We start from the raw sequence: 22,232 nt of genomic DNA on the forward strand, positions 1-22,232 counted from the left end.
ATGTCTTTATCCATGCACATGGTGCTGTAGCAGGAGTGACTGTGTCTGTTTGTACCAGGGCACCTGTGTAAGTAACTCCAAATGATGTGTGAGCACTTGCATTGTTGGCACTGTGAATATCTGGGTGATATAATTTCCCTGTCACAGTCCTCCCAGTAACCTAAGGTACAAGTCACTTGACCTTCTGTGCCTCTTTTCACCATGTATAAAAATGGGAATAATTACTCATCGTTACTCTAGCCTTGTAATACCTGGAGGTACCTTGTTATTACAAGGCTGGGGAAGGAGTCCTATAATTACGTGAGCAGAAAAACACATTTATAGAAAGACCAGCTGCTTAGACAGACATGCAGATGGGAGATTAAAAGCTTCTCTTCCTTGTCCCTCCAACATAATTTTCTTCAGATTGGAATACTGTACTTTGTACTTTTACAGGGATAAAACTGATTTATCAGACCAAACTCTAAGCTCTCCTAAAATATCAAAGGCTAGGTCATTTTCTTAATGTCTAAAGCTAAGCTAGGCTAAGCACAGCAGACCCAGAGCTTACATTATCGAAGATGCGTCTTCATTGCACACTGGCAGAAATCCTGAGGAATTTACTCAGTGGAGTTACATCCTTGTAAAAGTTGTGTAGATGAAAATAGAGCTGGAGCCTCATGTTTTGCTGTTCCATGAAGGTCTGACCTCACAGACCTGTTTTTAATACAAACGGCCAAGCATGCCTAAGAGTTGTAATGAACACTCATTATTTACCTCATTTTCATTCCTTCTCTGTATCCTGCAGAATAAAGTGCAATTCTGTCCTCACAGGAAAAACTGGGTTCACTCCATGCTAAACCTCCTAATTTCTGTGTGGTGTTGTCTTCAGATTCACTGGAAACCCACTTGGCCAGATATGGTTGTGCATTCTTCTGGTCCTTTTTACATAGTTAATTACAGACTGTACCTTGAAGGAAGAATATTTTCGGGTTAACACAGGCAATTTTTTTAAAGCTGATTGGTGTGAGGTTGGGTTTTAGTATTATGCAATGCTGCTTTTTGCACTGCTTTCATACTGCTTCTGTACTGCAAGCCATTGCCTGTAATTGTCTGAGCAGTGAATCACTAAAAGTAAAATAATTGCACAGCTACAACTATCACAATAATTTTTTTTTCCTTTTGCGTGTATTGCCTTAACTGTAAGATTTGAGAAGGGAAAATACATTTGAGGTGCAAACACCAATTGTTCTGTTTCTTTTGGTAGATGTACCGACGCCAGAGGCTGGAAGAAAATTAGTGGATGCCTCTGTAGTGAATGGCAGCCCAGCTCCCCAAGGAAAGCAGAACGGGGCCACGCAAGTGACAGTGCAACGCAAGAGACTCCTTAAGGCTCCCACGTTGGCTGAACTTGACAGCTCAGATTCAGAGGTAAAAAATCAGGACACAACTTGATTCTCAATTTGTCAGAACTGCGTCTTGCTTCTTAGTTTGCTGAACTGATTAGATGAGAAATGACTGAGCAAATTATAATCCGAATTTTCCATGGCTGCTTTGTCAGCCCACAGAACTTCAAAAATACTAGATCAGACCCCAAAAAGGAGAATGCTCTTTCAAAAGATTAAATGGTAATTTTGGCCATTATTTACTTTCTTAAATGCCCAGTATCTGTCCACAGTGTGTTTGTAGCAATTATGCTTTTGGGAATTTAGGAAAGTACATAGCACCCTTCTGGCACTCATGCAGTAGCTGCTAAAGGACTCAGATGTGGGGCTAGCCTCACAATAAAAGCTGTTAAATAAAGAGCAGCAGCTGTGCCAGAGGGGTTGCTGTGTGGTGCAAATGTCAGTGCATTAATTTGCTATATAAGATTGGAAATGAACACCCCAAAAATGTTTCACAGGTAAGGACAAGCAAATACCACTCAGATGGAGAAATAATTTTGAATTCATCTACTCTAAATGAAGAGTTAAAGATTTAAAAAAACATTAGAAGGAGAAAACCATAAAAAGCTTTTTAGCTTCAGAGCTGCATTATATATCCTCAGGAAGTACCAACATTGCATCCTCAAGAATGAGCTTTGTCTTCTGGACCAGTAGTGTTATTAATTGAGTTTGGACCTTTCTGAAAGTTAAGCTGTCTGGAAAGCACATGCAGGCAGGCTTTATTCACAGAGGATAATTTTAGCCTGGGGAAAGCAGTCTTCCCTGACTCTTTTTCTCTCTTGTAAATGGGAAAGGAGGGGTTTCCTGACAGGGCAGTTACAAAGGCGTCTATGCTGGAAGATAGGAGGCTGGGAAGAAATATATGTGGGGAGAAATTTATCTCTTTGCATACTTTCTGATCTGTGAAAGGTTGGCCCTCTTTGGGGTTATCCTGTGGGTGACTTGTGTGGGTGCATAATTTGATGCATCTGTTCTGAAAGCAGAAGAGATTTGCATTCTGAGATCACTCATCAGTCTTTAAAATTACAATAGAGGCTATATGTGGTTTGTTAATATGAATGAAGCTGGGCAGGATGCAGGAATACCAGATCAGTCAGTGACACTTGGGTCTTACAGCCTGTACCTCTGTGTATCCTGAAGCATCATGCCATTTCACACAGGAAAATGAGCAGAAGTGAGTAAAAGAAAATTGTGTAATGGGAAATGCGAAATGCTTCTTGTAGAAGGGAAAAATAAAACATCTGAACATGACTATTGATTAGGGAATACTGTGTAGGCAAGCAAAGTGGTATGGAACAAGCTCTGGAACATACAGCAAAAGATAAATTGAAAATAAATCAACCACATTGAGCTGTCACAGAGAACAGATGCTGGACTAGTTTGAGTCAATAGAAATAGCTGGTAAAGCAACTGAGGTGATAAAGATGCTCAGCAGAATACTGGTTGGGCTCAGGAAGAGTGCTACGGTAGTGAAAATAAACTGAAGGGAGTTTGGGTGAAGTTTTTCAAGGTGGTGAAGGACATAGAACATTGGAAGAGAGTGAAGATCGCTCTGTCCAAATGTTTTATTTCTTCCCTGACTTTTGCTTTGTATGTAACACAGAGAAGAGTGTGTGTGTTGTTCTGATTGCCTGTAAATGACTTGTCCTCCTCTTTGTCTGCAGTTTGAGTTGGGCTTAACCTATTTGGAGTTACTCACTGGGAGTGAAATTATTACTGTGTTGTGCCCTAAATTACAGGCTGGAAATACCTGCAGTGCTGAGCTGTGGACCTCCAAATGAGCTGTGATGCAGATGCATTTTCTTCCCCATGCATCCCCTTTGTTCTTTCATCATGTTGCAATGCAGGCTGTGCCCCAATACTCAGTGTAGCCAGGCAGAGGTGAAAGGCAAGGTCTGATACAGCCCTATGCCCATTTTCTATCAAGGATGAATATTACATAAATTCTTCCTTCTCTCTGTCCTTGTTTTTTCTGCATCACCACTAAAATCACAGATTCCAGAGGACATGGAACAGGAAGTGCCATTTTGATTTGTGTGGCTAAGAGAAGTAGCAATCTAATAGTAACTTTTGATACAGATTAAAAAATTGTCTCTTCCTAATGAAGCTACAGCTATCTGGCCACAGATTGTGTCTGTAATATATTTAGATGTTTTAAGCTGCAGTTTTCTCAGTAACTGTAAAATTCTAATTGTTTGGCACTCCGGAGAAGTGCAGCGTCCTGGATGTTTGGTTGATCCAACCTCAAATGTAAAAAGTCAGATAGTCTAACATAATAATCAACAGTTGCTGTATAGATATGTAGGAATTCATGCAGTGGTTAATCAGGACTTCCTACCCAAGATTTCATTCTCAAAAGAAAGCCCTCTATGTTTGAGAAATTTTGTAGGACACCAATAGCATTGTCAGTGCATGTGTTTGTGCACAGAAGTAGTAATTTGAAATTACTAACCTGGAATACCTGTTGTCTAAGTAGGATTTTATGTCCAATTTAATTTCCTCCTGGCTTCTGTTTTCCATGTCTTGGTTTATACTTAATATTTTTTATACTTAGCCACTGGCTCCAACAGTTCATTCTTTAGAACAGCAGAAGAGCTTACTTAGTTCTTCATCTTAGCTCATTAGCTTCTCTGGCAATGGTAAACTTGTCATCTGCTCAGAACAGTCTGACTTCTACAAAGTGAAAAGTTGACTAATTCCCTCTCTACAGCACTGTTCTCTTTCTCAAAATGTTAAGTATTTTACTCCAGGCTTGTGAGCACACTTGCACCCCTTCTAAAGGACAGTGCATCCAATTGTCATGGAAGTTCTCCATTGGTCTTTTAAGGCAACCATGCAGCAATATGCAGAGGTGTCTTAGCCAGCTCTGTAGCTGAACTGTACTGGTTTCTGCAAGCAAAACAGCTGATGTAGCTCAATGTGCTGCTCAAGCTTCCCATCACAAGTGTTTTGTGGGGTCACAACTGAAATGTTAAAGTGAATATACTGTTTTGGGATGTGAGCTGGTGTAAGATCCCTTGCAGAGTACTGTGTTGTGGCAAATAGGTGGGAACAGTTTCCTCAAATACAGCAGCTCCCTTGGGCTAAGCCTAAAGGACAGATCACCTGATGGGAATTTGTAGAGGCCTGTGTCCTGTGATGCGTGGTGCTCATTGAGGTGATCCTGCCAGCTTTTCTTTCCGACTTACTGTTACCAAAGAAGGTAATCTTTCAGCCAGTGGAGATTTTCAGCTAAGGAAATCTGTGAGAGAGAAGCTTAGCCACTTGCTGGATTTTAGGGCAGGTCACTTGTTTGATCTGTAAATCTTGACAGCCTAAATGATGGTAAGTCTTTTGGTAGAAAGCATCCACATTAGAGGAGAAGAGCATTCAGGCTCAGTCCTTCAGCACTCTTCATTTGGGAGACTTCTGTGATGATCTCTTTCTTTGCTGGTAGCGAGTGGCTGAAGACAGGCTTTAGGTGACAGCAAAGGATTTAATAATTTGGGTGGCATAAATCTTTAGATAGCTGAGAGGTGCTTAGTCAAAGACCATTTCACTTTCACAGGAGTTGCCCTTGGCTGTTGAGAAGAAGCATGCAGATACAGTGAATGAGATTTCTTTTAAATACAGAAGAAAGGAAAAACACACCAGGATTGGGAATTAGGGAACAGTGCAGTCAAATTCAGTTTAATTTCTCTTCACCTGAGTCACTTGTGTGAGTGGCTCTCCTTCCTTTGGAGGCCAGAGAAATCTAAGTGCTAATTCCTTGTTAGTGTGAGATATAAAGCTGTGTTAACATATCTGCTGTACTGCAAATCCCTAGAAGTCTTTAAATACAAGGGAAATTAACAGTTTTCAGTGGATTCATGCACCTCTCTTCTGATCTTGTTCTTTCATGCAAACTGAACTCAAATTGTGTACCATTTATTTCACTTCACTTTCTAAAAAAACGGAGCACTGAAAATTCTGTTTGCTCAGTACTGTGCATAGTCAATGTTGTTCTCAAGACTTCTAGGACTTTGAGTGACTGAATGGTCCAAAATATGTTTGATAGCTTGTGTTTTCTGTGTGCTAAAAAGCAGTAGAAGAACTAAAAACGGTCACTGAAGATTTCTGTTTCTTTCCCTCTTGCCACACAGGAGGAATCAGTGCACCAGTCAGGAAGCAGCAGCAGCATCTCCCCCTCACAAGTGGAAGACCCCTCTCAAGAAGGCACCAGCAGCAGAAAGAGTGAGTTATGAGAGAGCCCAGTGGCTGCTTTTACTCGCCTCTGTTGTCCTCTGTGCTATGAACTTTGTCTCACACTTATATGGAAAGCTGAAGCTGAGTGTTCTTAATGGAATAAACTTCTAAAGCTGAACCCTGCTGAATGGGTCAAGTGTGATAAACAGTTGGAAGGCTGTTTAACCTCCACTCTGGGTGGATATCTTTGTGAAACAGGAGGTTTCGTCCCTGAAGTTTATGTAGGACTGTAGAGTGAGTCACATGTGAATGGAGAGGATAGTTTAGCTATGCTCATCTTATAAAATAATTTTTTGCTATGGAAGCGTATTCTAACCTAAGACCAATTTAAAAGTTTCCTCCATCTCTGCCACTGTGGCAGTGTTTGAAACACACTTACAAATCGCTAGTATTTCCCAATAATACTTACTGGGAAAAGGGCACGATCTGGCCTTTTTTATTCAGACACAGTTATTGCAGGTTTGACTGTGTAACAATATTTTTAATTTGTTTGAAGTGTTTCAGTTTCATTGGGAAGGTTTTGTAATGAGCTGTGTAATCTGTGCATGTGTTTGTTCTGTGTATGATGGTGAAATAATGAGAACAATATCCTGAAACACCTCAGTATGGATATGTAACTTCAGCCACCAGTAGTAGGAATTCTAGCAAATCAATGGTTAGATTAAGTACTGAGCATTGTTAGCCAACAGTCTCTTGTAGAAGAACTAACTTTTTTCTACTGATTGAATCCTTAGTGCCTCCAAAGTTCTTGCCCATATCGTCCACGCCACAGCCCGAGAGACGGCAGCCGCCTCAGAGAAGACACTCCATTGAAAAGGAAACACCAACCAATGTGAGACAGTTCCTACCCCCTTCAAAACAGAGCTCCAGGTCACTTGTAAGTGGAGTGGGTGGTAGGAGAGAGAAAAAGAGGAATGCTAAGAGTATAATGAAAATTAAAACTTGGCTTCAGTGTGATTAGAACATGACCCAAAGAAAACTCCTCAATTCACAAACAGCTCTTGGCTACTAAAAGTGTTTTGAAATCAAGATTTGAACTTTGTCTCTCTAACATATTTATCCAAAATCCCAGGTACAGGTGCCTCAGAAAACATTTGCACTGTGATTAGGACTCCGGGTAAACCACGTGTCTTGATTTTTGTTTCAGAATGTTACCAAAACAGATGAACTTCACCTTACTGATATTCCACTTGAATAGAGACAACTCCAAAGCAGTGGATCTATTTTGGGATTTGGGGGAATTGTTGTAGTTGTTGGAAGTATTGCAGCTAATAACTGGATGAATTGAATGATTTCTTTTCTTCCCACCTTAAGACTTGCCTGGTAATGTTTATACATACGAGAGCTCTTTCAGTAATCCAAATCACGATTTGTCTGTGTTACTTTGTTGAAGTTACTGAGGCAAAAACCTGTTTTACTGCTTGAAAAGAAAGTGCAGTGCATTTGATCAATTAGCTTTAATTGAGAACTGTTTTCCAGCAGAGTACAAACAGCAAAGGGTATGAAATCCTGGTTGGTTTATGCTGACATACTGATTAGTGCATTGTAATTTCATGCAGGGTATGTTCCTTGTCTCTTTTCCTACCAGCAGGGTTTCAAGGTGTGCCCCATGAGGTGCTGGTGAATAGAGAAATCAATGAACACATCTGAGTTTTGAAAGGAAGGGAATATTCACTTGCCCTGTCTTGTAGTGCAGTGGTATTAAAGGGCTTTGAAGAGCATTTTTATCAGCCCAAGAGATGACAGCTGGGATCCAAACATATTAGATGAGGAAGCTGATCAGTTCTAGGGAAAATACCTCCAAATATTCCCACAATGGGCTTTTACCTATTCGATGATGAAGCTGATTTGTTCTAGTGAAAATACCTCCAAATATTCCCACAACAGGCTTTTCCTTTTCAGAGGTATGCTGGATTTTATGACATCCTTCCAAGCAGAATGTAGTTTCTCATTCCAGTTGCAGGTCAGGTAGTAACACGTTGATAAATGCACGGCCCAGGTGGACATCTCCTGCCAAAGCGAACTTGGAGCAGGATGTATTGCAGCAGACCCATACTGGAGAGCTCCTTCAGCATGTGTTTGAAGTCCCTGTCACATAAAATGGGTTGCTCTGTCACCTCCTGCTGCATTCACTGTATGTGGAAAATGAGACTTTATTTTCTGGTAAGCCCAGTGTCATTCACAGACAAATAGTTCAAAGGGAGACATTTGCTCCATCCCACTTCTGGTGTGTCTGAGTGTGCTACATTGTAATATTAATCTTGTGTCTTTCAGAGGATCATGCAACTTAAAATCTTATATGAGGCTGTTATTTTAAATAGGTCAAGTTCTTACCAGAACCTTCTTGACCACATACATACTCTCACTCTGTCAGTTTGTTCATTGACATATGCCTAGAAAAATACATTAAAAATAAAACCATTGCAGAAAAATTAATTCAATTATTCCATTCCCCCTGAAAAATACTAAAGGAAAAGGGAGAAAAAGCCATTAGATAAGTCAGGCTAATTTGGGAACAGATGGGAAGGGTTTTATAATTTCTTTTGTGTTTAGGGGCATTTTTTTGTTTGTTTTGGTCTTTTTTTTTTAATCTCTAGAGAACTGTCACCAGCTCGGTTTTGTCTTTGAAGTGAAAAAGAAGGAAGCTGGTAGTGAAATGATGTTCTGTTAATAAGAACCTATTTTATTTGACGCCTTGAGAGCTGATTCTTTAACTTGGCAATAGTGCCCTCTAGGGTGTAACAGGCACCTCCCTCGACACTCCTGTTTTTCATTTTGGGAGATGTGTTCTGCTATGCTGGCACTGGCCCAGTTCCACGCTTTGGCTTTCTGCAACTCTCTCCTTCCCAGAGGGATGCCAACCTCTTCCAGAGGCTGCGCCAGATGTTGCACCTGTGAAATTGCCATTCCCAGAGTGAATGCTTCTCAATAAGTGCAGAGTATTATTTATTTTTTATTTGACCTCACGCTTCTTTATCCCTTCCTCCAGGATTGATGGAGTTTCACTTCTTATCACCAGCTCCTGTGACCCTGGTTTCTCTCCAAGGTGAAAGAGGCCTTGTCAGCAAATAGCTGTCAATGCCAGTGAAACCAGGCAGGGGTTTGCTACAGTCTCTTAGCAGGATTAGCAAGAAACTGCTCTGTCTTGCATACTAACGATGGTTTTGTAAACTGGCATCTCATCAGACAGAGGTAGTTAGGTCCAAGTAGGTGGGGAGGGGAAACAAACTTGGGAAAGTGCCAAACACAGTCCTTTTGACATGTCACCCTGCCAGTGGTACATGGAAAGGCAGGGTGGCTCAGTGATTTTGGGGGGGTCAGCCCTGGTGGTTGCTGTAGTGAGCTGATTTGGTGCTTAATCAGTGAGATCAATTCAGTGTCCTGAGATTTACGTGTGGGCACCTTTGCAGTCTGTTTGCTTTTTTAATTATTATTTTTATTATCATTATTTTTTTCATGACCCAGAGGACCAAAGCTAATGGTTTCATTTATACACAGCATTCGCTTCTCTGCTTCCTATCTATTGTTCAGGTTCCTAGGATAACCAGTTTATTTCCAAGGATGACTTTCAGACCACTTTTTTCAACTATGCAAACAGCTTCTCTGCTCAGCTCCCATCCCGTTGAAGCAGCCATGTGTGGGGTGGCAGGGGCTATGTACTATCTCTGTGAGAGAGCTTTTGCCAGCAGGTGGAAACCCGCAAAGGTTTGCCTCTTTTTGCTGGCTTTGGAAATCACCTTCACCAGCATGTTCCCTCCTAGGGGAGCACTTCCTCAGCTGTGGCAAGAATTACAGCTTAGGCTGGGACATTGCACCTGATTGACTTTGATTTCAATGTGTGTAGGATATTTGTGTGTCTTCAATCACCTCACGGGGAAAAGAAATCAGTTCTGAAAGGACAGCAAACTAAAAATGCAACATCACCAGATTATCAATGGGACAGACCTTAAATATTACAGCACATGAAGATCCTGCAGCAAAAATCCAGCAAAACTATTGTGATCCTTGGACTATGTTGAACAGAATGAGGTTTTATGTTTCTCCCAATGTACACTACGTAGAATGGGAGGGCATTTGCAATCTGCTTTACTTGAAAACCCATGTATTGTTTTGGTCCTCAGCACACGTATATATCAGAACTTGCAGGATAGCTCATATCCATCTATCAGGGACAGCAAATCCACTGAAAATAAAAAATAATTAATTTACCCGTATGTTAACTGAAGATGAATTATTTAATTTTTCCTTCTTTTTGTTGTCCTAACCAATAAGTGAAAGGAGGAAGGAATTTGTAGGAGAGTTTATAGTTGAGATACACAGCTGATCTTTTAGAAACTTGTAGTCTGCAAAAGAAGTAAGACTTCAGAGTGCTGACTAATTGTGAATTGCAGAATTTAGAGGCCACTCTGGTGCTCATTCATTTTGCAGTTTACTAATGCAACTCGTTTGAATGTCTAGTGACATCCTTTAATGAGAAGAAGGAATACATTAGAGTAAAAATGTGTTAGTCATAAGAACCTATTAGGTGTGTGTACACTGAGAATGACCTACAAAGCACATTATGGGTATGCAATTCTTACTACCTGCTTTTCCTGCATAAAAAATTACACATACACACTTTGAGGTATAGTATTTACAAAATGATTGCATAGTCAGAGTTAAGCCAGTCCCCAAGAGGATCATGGACACTTCAAGTTCAAAATACTATTTGCAAATAATATTTTTTCCCCTTTAAAAATAAGTGTATTGGCTTGTGTTTAATATTAAAAAGAGTATGGAGTGTAATTCTGGAAAATCAAGACCATTCAAACCACATTTTGTCTTTACCATGTTCTGTCACATGCGAGTATTGCAGAGAGTACTTTCACATGGAGCTGCTGAATTTGGGTGCAGGTTTGGAAGTTTGAGCAGTAACTCCAAAGCATCATTGTTCAATGAAGTTTAGCCAGTGCTTAGCAAAATTTAATTTCAGTGCCTTAGAGGTAGTGTAGAAAAAAATATTTTCTTGTGTACTTATTTATATTCTGAAAGGGGAAAAAAAACCCAAGCAGTTTTCTGAAAACGGATTATTTATCTTTCATTTAATGTTGCATTAACATTTTGTTGTCCTTGTGTAACCACTGGAATTAAAACATTAGCATTTAAACATGTGAATATTTTCTATGTTTCCCCTGCTGCCTGCTGGCTATTTCTGTTTTAATGGTATTCATTTTCGATTGGTACAACAACAGGCCCACACTATTCCCCTAGTACGCGCTCTACACCTATAGCAGATCCGCAGAATTTCTTCAAAGGAGCAATATTCCCCGACGTCATCGTTCTGTAAATTAAAGGAATGGGCGTTCATGAGGGGGAAGGAAGAGCTTCAAGTAAGAAATGTCTTTCTAAAGGACTTAAAGCTCTGGTTGATTGCAAGCATTCAGTCAGCCTCATTCACCTCGGATAGTTTCCCTGAGTCTCCCACGATGCAGACTGGGGGGTTTTGCTGGCATTGTGTGCATCCCGCTTTCCCACCCACTTCCTCTGCCGTGCCGCCCCAGCCTTCAGCCGTGCCTTCCCCATAGCAAGGCAGTTGCTATGGGAAGAACCCAGAAGGAAATGCTGAGAGCTGCTGGTTAGCTGTAAAGTTGCTCACAAGGAACAGAAGATACTTTGTTTTGGCTGTGCAGTTTTACACCTCAGAGCAAACTGCAGCTGCTTTTGATATAGTTTGTTTTTTTCCAGAAAACTAGATTTCCATTCCCCAAAGGTTTAGCTGGCAAATCTAACGAAGTTAACTTAATTCTAGTCTTTTGTGGGGTACCCTAAACAGAGTGACGTTTCTTTGTGTTCCCTTTCTAGATAGGTAAGACAACAGTTTTTAAAAATGTGGTGGTTCCTAAATGCTAATGTTTGCCAGGTCTGCAATGTAGAAGGATTTTCTTTTTAATCTGATGGAAAGACAGAACTCTGAGTACATGGAAATGGAGCATTTCCGTACTAATCCGATTCATCACTTCAATTTGTAAACGAGATCTCCAAACTGTCAGCCACGTCTTTGTGTATGCAGGAGAAATTTCCTTCGTTTATTCAGAGAGCATTGCCTGTCATTGTCATTACTGCACAGTAGCCCCTCTGGCTGACTGAAAAGGTTCACTAAGCATTAAGCAATGGGAGTTCCCACAGAGGTTTCTGTCTTTCTTTTGGAAATGTATAATCAACTACTGGGCTGAATTACAAATTGGGTTGGTGCTTTTTATTCCCTGGTACCAAATTCAGGAGTTTTGCACTCAATATTCTCCTAAATGCTGCAACATGGAACAAATACAAAATTTTGTAAGTGGAAAGTTGTGCTGTTAATCCTCTATTTGAGCCTCTACCATTTATAATGCAACACTGGGTAACCAGTTCACCTGCTTGACACTGGAGCATTATTCTGTAAAGCTTAAATTGCTGCTGTTATTTTCTGGGGCAGAAAGAAGAACTTTTCTGCCTGAGCTGATGTAACTTTTTGTAGTCTTGGTGTGATTCTGATCATGTGAGCACCAAGATGTGGTACCACTGAATAAAAATTTTTTGCTAGAATGGGCTACTAACAACTTTCCTTGGCCACTCTGGGCATCACAATGTCTGAGAGAAATTATTTGATGTATACCTCAAACAGTATACATAAAATAATGCCATCTACCATATTATGTTTTCCCTTTCAAATTATAAATCTGAATGTTGATTGGCTTGAAACAAATGTTCACAATAAAAGACAAATGGAGAGAAGGATCAAGTGATTTCAGAGGAAAGATGAAGAAAACTGTCATTGATGTGAAATCTGAACATAAAATCATTTACATGACATTTATGCAGCTTCCAGTGGTTTGGCACCCATGTGATGCCCATGAATGAGCCAGTGCTATTCCAGTTTGATGGGAGCAATCCCCTGTTTCTGGAGTTACTAACCAGGTGGCTGGTTGTCTAGGTTGAACTCTGGAAGAAGCCCTTTGTCTTTGAAATAATATGGGGGTTTTGGCTTCCAGGAGGAGTTCTGTTACCCCGTGGAATGTCTGGCTCTGACAGTGGAGGAGGTCATGCACATCCGTCAGGTGCTTGTGAAGGCAGAGCTGGAGAAGTACCAGCAATATAAAGATGTCTACACTGCTCTCAAGAAAGGAAAGGTAGGGCTGAGTCTGGGGAGGCTCTGAAGGGTACTGAGGGAGGCCAGTTGCACAAGCTTCCCATTTACACACTTGTTTCTTATCCTCTATTGGAGAGAAAGAAGAGTTATCCACCAAACATCCCCCTAAATGTGTGACACATGAGTCAACTTCCTTGAGTGGTGTCCAGAAACATCAAAACTTTTCATTGAAGCACCTTGTTTGTTCAGATTGCCTATAAAAATGCAGTAACATTTGCAATTATCAGAATGTATCTGTATGTGTCTGGTTTGAACTTCATTGAATGAGGTGATTTCTGTCCCCATGCCTTCTGCATGTTTGGTTACCTTTTCTCTTCCAGAAAATAGAATTACAGATAGCAACAGAAAACTACAAGTTCTTCATATATGAACCCTTACTATCAAGCACAGAGGGAATTAAAGCCTCCAGAGAAGTGATGCAACTAGAAGGAGGTTTAATATTAGAGACCCCTTAAATAATGCATTTTTCTGTAAACTGCAGATTGGAGATAGGTACTTCCCAGCAGAAGCAACATCCTTTTCTCCCACTTTTAATTTGTACTTCTTGGACACCTCCAGAAAGCCTACTTTGACTTCACTGTGTGTTTTATCTACAGGCCTACCTGTGTCAAATGTGCAGATTTATTTTAAAGGTTTAATACATTTAAGGCAGAGAAACAATAATCTTATAATGTCATTCATTAGAGTCAGCTGTTGCCTGTTGTCATGACATATAAAGCTTAGTAAGGAGCTTTTATCAAATCTCAAAGTAGGTTGAGGATTTAATTAATTTACCCCACTATTAAAATTGTTTGCTTTTATTTCTAACCAAAGTTATCTAGTTAATGAGCAAGTATTTAATTTAGGGAAAACAATTAAAGGCTTATTTCTAAATATATGAAGATACAGTTCTGGACCTTGTTCTCAATATCATCTTAGAAGTTCAGACGCCAGAACTGGATGTAGCCCTGCCACTGTGACCTTGCCAACAGCAACTGGTCAGTGAAGTCATCACTGTGTGGGACTTTGCTTAACACTGTGAACTCCTCTGTTCTTCTTCCTCTAGCTCTGCTTTTGCTGTCGAACAAGAAGGTTTTCTTTCTTTACCTGGTCTTACACTTGTCAGTTCTGCAAGAGGTAAATATTTTATGTCTGTTAATAAATGAGTACAATTTCATAGGGAAAATTATTGATTTATACATTAGAAACCCTAAAAAATTTCTGCTGCATACTGTTGGTTGGGTATATTTCTGTAACAATTTGTGTTAAAAAAAAGTATACAGAAACATGTCATTTGTAAGTGACTGAATTGCTTCCTTGGACTGAAACTCTCAACTAAAAGCGATAAACATTCATTTTCTTTTCTTTTTTTTAATGCTTATGAGAAAGCAAGATGGAATTTACTCAGACTCCCCACTCAAAAGTTTTACAGTCTCTGTGTTTGGGGAAAACATTTCGAGGCAATTTACTTTTTGGGCTATTTTTGGTGTACTGGGGAAGGGGAAATGCAGGAAGGAATATTTGCAGGCAAAATGATAAATTTTAAGTTAACAGTGAGACAATAAGTCAGAAGATCTATGCAATCACTGACTTTTGATCTCATTTACCAGAATAAGTTTCTTTAGAGACAAACCCGTATATTTTTCTTTTTTCCCCCCTGTTTTTTAATTTAGGAGCCATTCTTGTTCAGCATTTCTCCTTCCTTCTGGCTTCATGTTCTGATTGAAGTTGATATATTGAAGAGGCTTTAAAAATAAAAATGTTTGTTTAAGGGGAGGATGGAGGGGGGGTGGGTTTCTATCCCTGAAATCCCTTATTCTTGATTTAAACATAAGTTTTCCCAATGGACTGATTCATGCTCTTGCTTTTTTACACAGGCCTGTATGCTCACAGTGTTGCAAAAAAGTAAGTAAGGAAATTTATGTTTGGAGCCTTTCTAAAAAGCTGCAACCTTTGTAATGATGCTGCATGTGCCTTGTGCTGTTCCCCACAGATGCGGCTGCCATCGAAGCCATACTCCACCCTCCCCATCTTCTCCCTGGGACCTTCAACCTTGCAAAGGGGAGAAAGCTTCATGAGGCCAGAGAAACCCTCTACCAGTCACCACCATTCCCTGCGGAGCAGGTGAGGGACAGCCCGGCCTTGCTTGTGTCTGTTGCAAATGCCCCCCAAATGTTTCAGGCTGGGTTATCAATCATGAAGATGCTGCTGGTAGTTGGCCATGTTTCTAATGCCTGTAGTAACTTTTCTGAGGCCTGAAAAGCCAGGTGTCTTCCAGTCATCGCTTTGATTTACAGAAATAGCAACCTAAGAGAGTCTTAAACCTTTTTCACATTACAGCTGAAAAACGAGAGTCTGGGACAACTGTATTTCTGTAGGACCTCTGAGAAAATATCCTTAACATGTCTTTTTCTGGTGTGAATGGACTTCTTGGAGATAAATTTTACAGGCTGAAATCACCCACTGAATGAGAAATCAGTGATGTCTAGTGCACAGATTTATCTTTTCCCCTAATTTTTCTTAGTCCAATTTTCATAATTTTTTCACTTTAGTATTGTGAAGTTATCTGTTGGCTTTATATCTTATACATGGATGGCTGTCAAAGCTAATAAAATATAAAAGAAATTCTCCTTTTTGAGGGAATCTGCTGTATAAACCCTGTGCACAGATCACCATTGCTATGGTGCTGTGTAGATTAGCCAAAGACATCAGCTATTTTTAGTTACTAGGAAGGTTGTTTTTTGCCAGGATGTAAATGTTACGCACGCCCTCAGTCAGTGACCCTGCAATCTTGCCAATCCAGGCAGAAGCTGCCCTCTCCAGTGTTTGGAGTAACTGGGGACAGGAGGAAGGAAAATTTAAATCCAGACCTTTCTGATGTGATTTTTTCTGGGGCCTGCAGCCAAGCTGACAAATAATGTGACAGATCCTGCTCTTTTGCCTTTCAGGTTGACCTCAAGGTCCAAGTCTGTGGATAAGTCACACGAAGAGTTTCCCAAAGAATTAATGGAGGACTGGAGCACAATGGAGGTTTGCGTGGACTGCAAGAAGTTCATCTCAGAAATCATCAACTCAAGCCGGCGCAGCCTGTCCCTGGCCAACAAGCGAGCCAGGTTAAAAAGGAAAACGCAGTCCTTCTACATGTCCTCTCCAGGAACCTCGGAGTACTGCCCCTCGGAAAGGACGATCAATGAGATCTGAGCCCTGTGCCTTCTGCTTTGCTTCATCTCCATGAGGTCATCACCCATCAGCGAGGTCACTGGAGCCGGATTGTCACCCCGTTGCTTCGTTCCACTTGACTGGCTTGGGTTTGCATTGGGTCACAGGATTTCCTGCTCCAGCAGCTCCTGGAGACGCAGAGCTCTGTGTGTGGATCTGTGCAGGGCGATACACAACGGGGCAGCTGCTCACACTGGGAGAAATCAATAGTTTGAAATTGTTGCCTCTTGTACGTGTGCATTGAAATGAGAAAGCCTTTTCTTGCTTTCAGTCTTTTTTTAACCATGCTTTGAATAATTTTTCAGGAGATGAGCTGAGAGCAGGTGTCTGGTGGAGAACCAGATCTAGCACAGTGTCAGTGTCAGCACCCTAGCAAACAGTAGGTCCTGCTGCATTCCCACCCTCGGCATGCTCACGCCCTTGTTGAGGCAGCCAAGGGCCGCTCGCACAGCAGGCACCCAGCCTGAGCAGCTCCAGTCAAATCCATCTTCCTTTGACCCGTTTTGGTTGCTCTGAGGTCAGGGTTCAGCACGGGACTCTACAGTGGCAGTGTCCTGGGGCAAAGCAGGTGACAAAGCTCTTCGCCCGTGTGGTCGGCCGTACCCCTGAGCTGCTGTACTTCTTAAGCCTTAGTGTCCTTCTGAGTGACTCCTGAGCAGGTTTTAGTAGTTTACTTTCTATCTTGAATGTATGATAATGACTACTAGTAGCAGTGAATTTTAGTAGTAGACAAAGTTGTACAGTTTATGGGGAGGACGGGAAATAAGGGAGGCTTCTAATTTTAACTGAATACCTGTAAAATTGTTCTCGTGGTTACTCAGAGAAAGCAGTGAGTAAGGTGTAAATTTGTATTATAATGGAGCACACAGATACTGCTATAGTTCTGTCTGACAGCATATCCACTAGTGACCCCATTTTTTCTGGGGTTTATAACTTGGCTGTAAAAATTTGTGTTTGGCTGAAATTTGGGACAGTGCTCTCTCAGATTGGGAGCGATCGCTTTTTTTTTCTTTAATCTTTTTTTCAGTCTTTCCCCCTTCTTAATTCACTCACAAGGGAGTGCTAGACTAATTGTTTAGAAGTTCCAACAATTTTACAATGTTAACTGACATCTCATGCTTTTTTGCACTTTTTTTATATTCAAAATACTTTTTTTTTTTTAATTCAGTCATAGCCAGAGTTTAGTCAATAATTTGGGGCCAGATCTTTTTGGTATTTAAAACCTAACATAGCCAAGTTATTAATACTTGAAATCAACTACTGTAACTTTTTTCATAAATTTTTTAATACCCTGAGGCATATTTAATATCTATATAGCAGTGTATTATAGAATGACATAGCAGAAAAGTTTCAGATCTATTTATTAACATTTCTATTCTTCGAGTTAATGAGAGATACCTCAGAACTGCTCCAAAGTAGCTGGGACTGGACTTCCATAACATAATTTTAAAGGTGTATTAAACAAAACGGCTTCCTCTGTCCAAAAAGCCCAAGGGCAGACAGCCCCTCTGGCCCTGACAAGGCACAGTGCCCGGGCTGGGAGGCACCAGGGCTGCTTGGCTTCCATTTGGCAGCCTTTGGAGCAGCCATCCATATCGTCCCTTTTAGGCTGATTTGAAAAGCACATGCAAAAGTCTCTGTAAACCTTCCCAGGGAGTCAGCCATCCTTATTTTTTTCTTAAAACCCCCCTTGGGAAATGAGAATTTTCACATATTGAAATAATTTCTATTTTTTTCTGAACCAATGCAAACAGGAAAAGCAGGGCTCAGTGCTAACTCTCCCTCTTTGCTGTCCCGTTTAAGGTCAGGTGTCACAGCCCTCTCCTCATGGTACCTCTGGAAAGTGTCTTGCCTGTTAAGGCACCTGGAGTACTGGCATGGGATAGGGATGTAGGATTGCAGGGGAGCAGCACAGGCTGGATGGTGGGAAAGGTTCTGCTGTTGCTGGAAGGGTCACCTGATCTCAGTCACATCAGCACTTTTTCTTGTTCCTGTGCCAAAACCAGGCCGTGTGTTTGCTGCACAGTGCACCAGGGGAACCAGGCAGAAACAAACACAGGAAATCTCACTTTGCATCTGCCCTGTTGTTGTCAGGATTTTTTCATGAAGATGCCCCAGCCATGTTACAGTTGTGCAGTCCTCTGCTCACAGTCTGCTTCCCTGGTGTCCTCAAGCCACAAGGTGCAGGGCATCCAGCACATTTATTTTCCTCTTGGGAGCGGAATTTGGGATGTTGTAGGGCAGGCAGGATGAAGGACTAAGTAACTCCTGAGCATGTGGAGGCAAACAGGTCTCTCATGCCTGTGCCCTGCTCCACTCTGGCAGTGTCCGGGGATGGCTCTGGGGCAGTGGCAGAGCCTTGTGATCCAGCCTGTGCCTTCCCAGAAGTCCCACAAGTCCTTGGCTCAGGGCAGGCTCTGCTGTGCTGAGCAGGGCACAAACACTGCAAAACAACGCAGTGGTTGTACAGATGGCTCACACAGAGCTGCCATGGGCCAGGGCCTGGATAACCTCCCTCTTTCCCTGGAAAAACCCTCCAAGCTGCTGCCACGTGCTGTGGCAGGCTCCAGAAGACACGGTGTGGAGGGCAGCCTCTCCCCTTGGCTCCATCCTTTCCTCCCTGGCACGGTTGCTCCACGTTATCCCGGTGTTTCATTCCGCACGCGGAGAGGCAGCGGGTTGGTTCATCGCAGGCAGCCTGAAGGAGCTCAGCTCGCTGTTGCCTGGCTCTGCAGAGGGGGCTATTTTTAGCTCTCCATCTCCTCCCTGCCTGCACCAGCATCCCAAATCCACTGCAGCCATTGGCCCAGCACCCCGTGGTGCTGCCCAGCATGTCCTAGTTACGGGCTGAACTTCACGTCAGCGTCACAGGGGGAAATCAGAAGCTTGTAAATATCTGTAATATATTTATTAATATTTAGGAAGTCTCCATCAATCAAGCAATGGGAATTGAATTTCCCATGATGTTTTAAAAAGGAAACGAGTCTTATTTATATGTGTATTGGCTGTTATCTTTTATTAGAGTTAACGCTTTCAGCCCCCTAATACAGTTTGCACATCTTAGAGCAAATTACTGCTGAAAAGAACGCGGCACTAGCACAGTGAACTCTGTTCCACGAATTTTAAAATTATTTTCTTTGGGTTTTTTTAGCTTTATTAGTATGCCCAAGGTCTGTTAAAATATATTATAGGAGACCCAAGGAGCTAAAAATTTCCTCTGGCAGCATCAGTCTTGTTTTGTATGTGAACCTGGTTGTGGGGAATGCAAAACCAGCTCTGCCTCACGGCGGTGATGGAGGATGTGAGCAGGCTTTTGCTGCAGCTCTCAGACCTGACCTTTCAAGTGTTCATGGTGACAGTAGTGTTTTGAGGGGTTGTTGGGTTTTTTTTCCCCTTTCTCCATTGCTTCCTTTATACAGGGAGGGGTGTTACCTGCTATAAATAAAATACCTTTCCATTATAACCTTTGTCTGTGTTAATTATTCATGGGGAAGCTGATTTAAAGGTTCCGTTTCTCTCTTTTTATGCTTTTACAGTTTTGTAAGATCAGTCAGATGTTTCTTTTGGCAAGGAATTGTTAACAAAAATGATTGCATAACAGCTGAACACTGGCTGGGCTGCATGAAGGGATGAAAACCTGTCGAAGTACCTTTAGAATAGCAATAAAAACTGCTTGTGTAACCCCAGTGATGTGATTAGCTCCTTGTCATCATCTGCAGCCAACTCCCTCTGTTACCAGTGTGCTGCTTTTTCCAACACTGGCGGGCTGTACCAGGCAGCACATTTGTCCTGCATGTAACACAGGCTTTGGGAAATCTCCATCCCTCCCTCATCATTGGGAGAGAAATGCTGACAGTCTTTTGGAGAGGTTTTTGACTAATTTGGTTTAGTTTTTAAACCAGAAGTGGAGAGAACATTATTATCACAACTCTTACACTGTTCTCTCTTCTCTCCTGAGCATCCCTTTTTCCCCAGTCAAGTTCAGCATCAGCTTCCCTGGTTTGTTACTGGCTGCATGCTCTACAGGTTAAAACTTATTTAGAACCTCCAGCTTGAAACTCCTGATTGCTACCTTCCTGCTTTACTTCATCCAGCAGCTCTGCACAACTCTTAGGAATGTCTGTCTTACAGCTCAGTCTCATCTGTGAAACAGTGACAGCACACAGGCACGAGAGAAAGGTGCTGCAACTCTACACTGGTGCTACAGCACATGGATTGTGTTCATGTTACCAGAAAATTTTATACTGTTGCCATGTTGAAAACTTGGAGCTGCTCTGGTTTATTTCTTCTTTTGTATATGTGTATCTTAAGGCCAGTCTGAGAATGTTTATGAATACCAATTCCAGCTATAGAAACCTCTTTCGTTGTTTCTGTCTGATTTTTACTACTGTGGTTTAGACTTCTTGGGTACCTGGAATTACTATTCCCCAGAGCTTCCTTGTAGGAGCACCATGACAGGGGGACATGAGCTCAGCCTGATGTGACACTCAAAGCACAGAACCCCCGTGCTGAGCGGCACCTGTGAGCTCCTGCAGCCCGGAGCAGAGGCAGCATGGGGCTTTCCCTGTTCCCTCACCTTGACATTGGAAAATCCCAGAGCTGCCCATGTTGCTCAGCTGCCCTGGCACAAGCTGTGAGCTGCTCTGTGTCCCAGAGTCCCCAGCTGCAAAAAGACACTTCAAAGTGGTTACAAACTGTGTAAGGAATTTTGAGAGCTGCTGCTAAAGAGCTGAGTGCTCGATGTTAGAGCTGAAAGGATCCTGCAGTGCAAGATTCCATCTGCTTTCAGTACTTGAAACAATTAGCCCTACTTCCAGGTGAAACAAATTCCAGAGGTGAAACTTGACAATACTCTGACAAGCAAAGACTTGTGAATGAATTTTTCTATGGTAGGTCTGCACTCAACAAATGTCATGGGGCATAATCAGGAGAAGGAGCTAAACAGGTATCAAATTTTATACAGTAGTAGCTTAGTTTGTTTATTTGCAATAAATCAATTCAGTGATGTTCCGGTTTTTCCCTGGTCAGGCTGTTTTGCAGTGGCTGTGCCTGGCTGAACTGAGTGTCAGATGTGAGGTAGCCCAGGCTCCGTGTCCTGAGGTAACAGGAGATGGGTTCTGTAGAACATTTCTAGATTTTTGGAACAGCCCTTTGGAACAGACCTTTCAGAACAGACCTTACTGTAGCTAATTAAAAATACATTTGTAAGCAGATCATATTTCAAGTGCCAGGCTGCTACTGTAAACTCAGAGCTGAAAAGGACCTGTTTGATTATTAATATATTTGATTTTTTTAAAAAGACAACCCATAAGAGCACTAAGTATAAAAAAAACCATATTCTTGGTCCCTCCAATGCAGCTGAAGATGTTTCCACTAAGCTTCAAGTCCTCTCTGCATTTCTCTAACCAGTGACACCTGGATATATTTGATTTTTTTAAAAAAACAACCCATAAGAGCACCAAGTATAAAAAAAACATATTCTTGGTCCCTCCAATGCAGCTGAAGATGTTTCCACTAAGCTTCAAGTCCTCTCTGCATTTCTCTAACCAGTGACACCAGTGCTTAGAAATGGGAGCCAGCAATGCTTTGGCTTTTACAGGGTCCTGGGCCAGACAGTGCAGTGTGGGATTTTTTACACTGCATTTCAGAAATCCGAGTTCAGAAATCTGCTAAATCTAGAATTAAAGGGCACGGACATGAGTTGATGTAAGTTCTGCAGGAGGTAGGCTTCCAAAGTTTGGTGGAAATGAGGACCAGTTCAGCTGGCACAGATCTATGGAGAGGCAGCACTCCCGGCCCAGCTTCAGCTGAGACATTTCAGGTGGGCATGTTCCTGTTGAAGGGCTGCTGGCTACACTATCTGTGAATCAAAAACAAAATTAAGATAAGGAGAAGGGTTTTTGAGCTGTATTTCTGTTAAAGCTGGCTCCATCTCCCTCACCCCCTTCTTTAATAAAGAAAAAAGATAATCCCAAACAGGAGGTGCACTTTTGGACATGAACAGGCCTAGAGCACAAACCTTCCCCCTCCGAGCTCCCCCTGCTTCTGTGCTGTCACTGCATGCACCATCTGCGCATCTTCAGGGACACCAGGGGCAGCAGCTCTAACAGCAAAAGGCCACAGCATTGTCTTCTGCTTGTTTCCATGTTATGTGGTACTGAAATGCAATTTCTTGTTCATGCATTACTAATTAAAAGCTCTTTAAAATTACTGCCTTG

General features: G+C 41.8%; 1 protein-coding gene across 4 annotated transcripts in view; it reads left to right on the forward strand.

The window, feature by feature from the left end:
• Nucleotides 1-21,393, forward strand: part of SPIRE1 (spire type actin nucleation factor 1) — a 127,046-nt gene extending 105,653 nt beyond the window's left edge. For 2 of the 4 annotated variants that reach the window (XM_039706206.1, XM_039706207.1), the window contains 8 exons: nt 1,247-1,410; nt 5,546-5,636; nt 6,383-6,525; nt 12,659-12,796; nt 13,862-13,932; nt 14,673-14,700; nt 14,789-14,919; nt 15,744-21,392. In XM_039706206.1, coding sequence (XP_039562140.1) covers nt 1,247-1,410; nt 5,546-5,636; nt 6,383-6,525; nt 12,659-12,796; nt 13,862-13,932; nt 14,673-14,700; nt 14,789-14,919; nt 15,744-15,996 — 1,019 coding nt within the window. In that variant the 3' untranslated portion in view covers nt 15,997-21,392. Of the gene's footprint in view, nt 1-1,246; nt 1,411-5,545; nt 5,637-6,382; nt 6,526-9,179; nt 9,354-12,658; nt 12,797-13,861; nt 13,933-14,672; nt 14,701-14,788; nt 14,920-15,743 lie in introns of all 4 variants that reach the window. The other 2 variants (XM_039706204.1, XM_039706205.1) reach the window with 2 other exon arrangements.
• The last annotated feature ends 839 nt before the right edge of the window (nt 21,394-22,232 follow it).

This window comes from Passer montanus, unplaced genomic scaffold (genome assembly GCF_014805655.1).
Source record: "Passer montanus isolate IOZ18808 unplaced genomic scaffold, ASM1480565v1 scaffold19, whole genome shotgun sequence".
Taxonomy (NCBI): Eukaryota; Metazoa; Chordata; class Aves; order Passeriformes; family Passeridae; genus Passer; species Passer montanus.